At 40.1% G+C, this 3,592-nt stretch overlaps 1 protein-coding gene across 1 annotated transcript in view; it reads left to right on the forward strand.

The window, feature by feature from the left end:
- Positions 1-3,592, forward strand: part of NALCN (sodium leak channel, non-selective) — a 214,233-nt gene that overhangs the window by 192,677 nt on the left and 17,964 nt on the right. The window contains exons 30-31 of the mRNA XM_009997938.1: positions 2,629-2,722; positions 3,244-3,350. Coding sequence (XP_009996240.1) covers positions 2,629-2,722; positions 3,244-3,350 — 201 coding nt within the window. The remainder of the gene's footprint in view (positions 1-2,628; positions 2,723-3,243; positions 3,351-3,592) is intronic.

Below are 3,592 nucleotides of genomic sequence, written 5' to 3' on the forward strand. Positions count from 1 at the left end.
TTTCAAAGCTGTTTGAGTTTATTTATAATACAGCCATGTTGCCAGATGGAGATTGTAGCTAAAGCACAGCATGTTTACAGATGCTCCATGTTCTGCTGTTTAGTTTGATGTAGGCAAACGTGCAATGGTAGGTAAAAAGACATGTTATGCCTGTGTGTGTTTCAACTAATGGGTCTCATTAGGGCCCTGCAGTTGCAGTATTTCAGATCTAAAAAAGCTGCATGGCTTTTTCCAGGGAAACAGTGGAGTACATTGTACAATTACTAGTCTATCACTCAAACAAAAAAGTAGGCTAAAGACAGCATCCTTTGGATGGGACTGCTGCATAAGCACAGCCCTTAATCTGAAGTTTGTTGTTGTTTTTTTTCTTTACCCCCTTGTAGTATCTTTCAGCGTCTTTCGGTTCAGAGTGCACCAAAATAATGAGATACTTGTGTTGCAGCTAGCTAGAGTGATGTTTTAGTCACTCATGGCACTGGAGGGAAAGAATGATTGTGTGGTCTGGAGCTTGGAGATGTGAGACAACCCATGCCTGAAGCTGGAGACAAGCTGCTTGCCCTCCTATGGCCCTACCTGAACTCTGACACAAACACAACTGTTGAGTTTGCCCTTCAAAGGAAAGCACTTACCTCCTTCTGGAAGGGGGCTGAGTAGCACACTACAGTGTGTCCAGTGTTGGCAGGCAAGGCAACATAAATTGTGTTAAACAGGATGTAAGCCAAATAAAATCCCTAAAGCCCCTGCTGTGGAGAAGGTTTTCTTATGCTTGCATGATTCCAGTTTAATTTTGGTGAGATGATGTGCAGTCACTCCTGATAAAACACAACTGTTCTGAAGAACAAGGAGCAATGTGCTGTTCCTTCACTTACTTACTCACTAAATTTTGACTACTGAATTAACAAGCTGAAATTTCTCCAGTGTGAGAAACCCACTGGATTTTCATAGGTGCTTTTGTCCCTTCCTGTTCAGCTATGTAATGCTACTTTTCCTTCAGATGTGTCAGCATTACACTGATGAGTAAAAATGTTTTTTACCAACTCTTAAAAATATATTTGTAATTTTATTTAAATTACAGGCTTTTAAAATATAATTTGAAATGTGAACATTATTTTAATGCTTTTATCTATAGCCATTATGTATTTAGCTATGTCTGTTTCTGTCATGTACATCATATGTAATGAAACTTTACTGAGATGTTAGCTGAGCATTTCTATCATATAAATTGTTCCTTCATTCCCCTTTACAATTTCTACACAGGGCATTGTCCTCAAAAAACTGTTCACAGGCACAAGTGTAGGTGAGGGGAAGAGCTACTGTATTGCAGAGATCTCTTTTAAATAGCTTTTGATGATGGTTGATCAAACATCTTTTGTGTTCCTTGTCGAGGTGTGGTGCATGGGGTGTTGTGTGAGGATGCAGTGCATTTCTCCTTTAGTTCTGCATGTAGTCTTGAATACCTGTCATGACTTCTGAGCCAGATCTGTGGGCAGTGGAGAATCACCAGGAGCCACTTGCTTCTCTGTGTTGCCTTGCTACACCTACAGGCATCTAGTTTGGGTCATTGTCATAGAAGAAAAGGTACTAGAGGAGCTGGATCTTTGCCCTTAGGAGTATGACTAAACAGTAGGGTTTGGGGTGACACAGTGCATCCTTCTATCTGTCACTTTGCCAGCATCCTATTGGAAGGCACCTTCTCCCAGGATGCTGTTTGGGGACATGGCTTTATAAAGAGATTATGTCCACTGAGAGGGAGCTCTCCTGACCTTATCAGTCACACAGCCAGCCACAGTTCCAGCACTGACACAAGCCAATGCCCAAAGATCACCCCGGCCCTGGCCCAGCTCAGTGCAGCTCTGTGCTGTCTGTGGGAGCAATCAAGTGCTTGGGAAACCAGCTTCTGACATTTACCTTGAAAAGGTCTCGCTTGTTTTTGTAACTCCAGACTCCTTCAGTGAGATTTTACAGTTCTCTGAAGTGAGGAGGACCTCATATTGTTTTGAAGGTCATTTTAAATAGTGTTGAATTCTGTTTGAGGTTTTGTTGTTTCTTCCTATACTATGAAAACACATTACCCTCTATTACCTCCCGCCCTGAAGGTGTATCTCCACCTCTCCTTGCGCTTCCTTTATTGGGAGCTCTTGTAGATTCATAGCACGTAGTTATTTTGTTTCAATGGCACCCCAAGCAGAAGAGCTGTGGAGAACAGCAGCAGTTTCCTAGAGTGCTTGTTCCCCAAGAAACTGTAGCAGCACTGACAAGCTGCAGGATTTTCTGCAGCAAAGTCGGGACAAAATTGACCACTCTAAAGCAGTGCTTCCAGGCAAATGATGTTCAGTCAAATGGAAGACCTCCTGCAGTTTTTCACTGCCCACACTGGGCTGCTGCTACAAAGAGCAACAACTGTGCCTGCTGAGATGAGTCCCGGAAACTCACAGCTAATGCATCCAGAAATCCTCGAGTACCAGCTGATACTTTCGACTTCTTCCCCAAACAGCGTGTTATTTAAGGAGAGTTGCGTATGTAACTTTATTTCAAGCACCAAAGAGAATGCTGTTTTCATGTTTATAGCATTAAATATTCTAGCTTTTATATGACAAAAGTTTTCTATAATTCTCTTTGTTTATTAAGGGAACAGCTTTACTGACTGTGGATCAGAGACGATGGGAAGATCTGAAAAGCAGACTGAAGATAGCACAACCTCTTCATCTCCCACCTCGTCCGGGTATCAAAGATACTTTGATTTTATTCATGTCGAGCCCTAGTGCTCATAATTCCCCAGGAGTCTGCAGTTCAAATTAAAATTGTAATTGTGAGACCACTAGGAGATTGTGCATAAGTTAATGTGGAAACAGGCTCCAACTACAGATCTCTGCATAAGGCTATTAAAATCAACCCAAAAAAGGTTGTGCTTCGATGGTTTCAGGATAAGCCTTAATGAAAAAAATGAATTTCTAAATGAAAAATATTTGCAGTTGGCTGTTAATGATATGAATGGAATGTATTAACGTGACAGCAGTTGAATGATGCACTTGCCCCACAAGTACCAAAGCCTTCATGCAACACTGATGTTCAGTATTTGAAATTACATGTTCAGAAGCTCTATTTGATATGGAAAATTGTAGCAGAAAATTAGAAATGTATTTTGAAACTGGTAAAATATTATTTTGCCATTAACTAGCATAGAAAATATTTCAAAAATATGCCACTATGTATTTTAACACTCCTCCTCAAACTATCTTTCAGATAATGATGGCTTTAGAGCTAAGATGTATGATATAACCCAGCATCCATTTTTTAAGAGAACTATTGCTGTACTTGTTCTGGCCCAGTCTGTGTTGTTATCAGTTAAGGTAATTGTGTTTCTTTTAAGTGTTTCATTATAGTAGTACAACATGTGTTATACATTTCTTAACACCAATTAACAATCAGCTGAGCCATCAGTGTGATGAATGTAAAAAAAACCTGATTTCTAGATATAGCAATCTCAGTTGGCACAGATCACTGTAGATTAATTGTAACTTGTGTAATTCCTGCCTTTTTGCAGTTTGGTCTATTGTTTCTAGTTTCCAGTTAAGTAGTAAATCTGAGACTA

Source organism: Chaetura pelagica, unplaced genomic scaffold (genome assembly GCF_000747805.2).
Source record: "Chaetura pelagica isolate M959 unplaced genomic scaffold, ChaPel_1.0 scaffold123, whole genome shotgun sequence".
In the NCBI taxonomy this organism is placed as follows: domain Eukaryota; kingdom Metazoa; phylum Chordata; class Aves; order Apodiformes; family Apodidae; genus Chaetura; species Chaetura pelagica.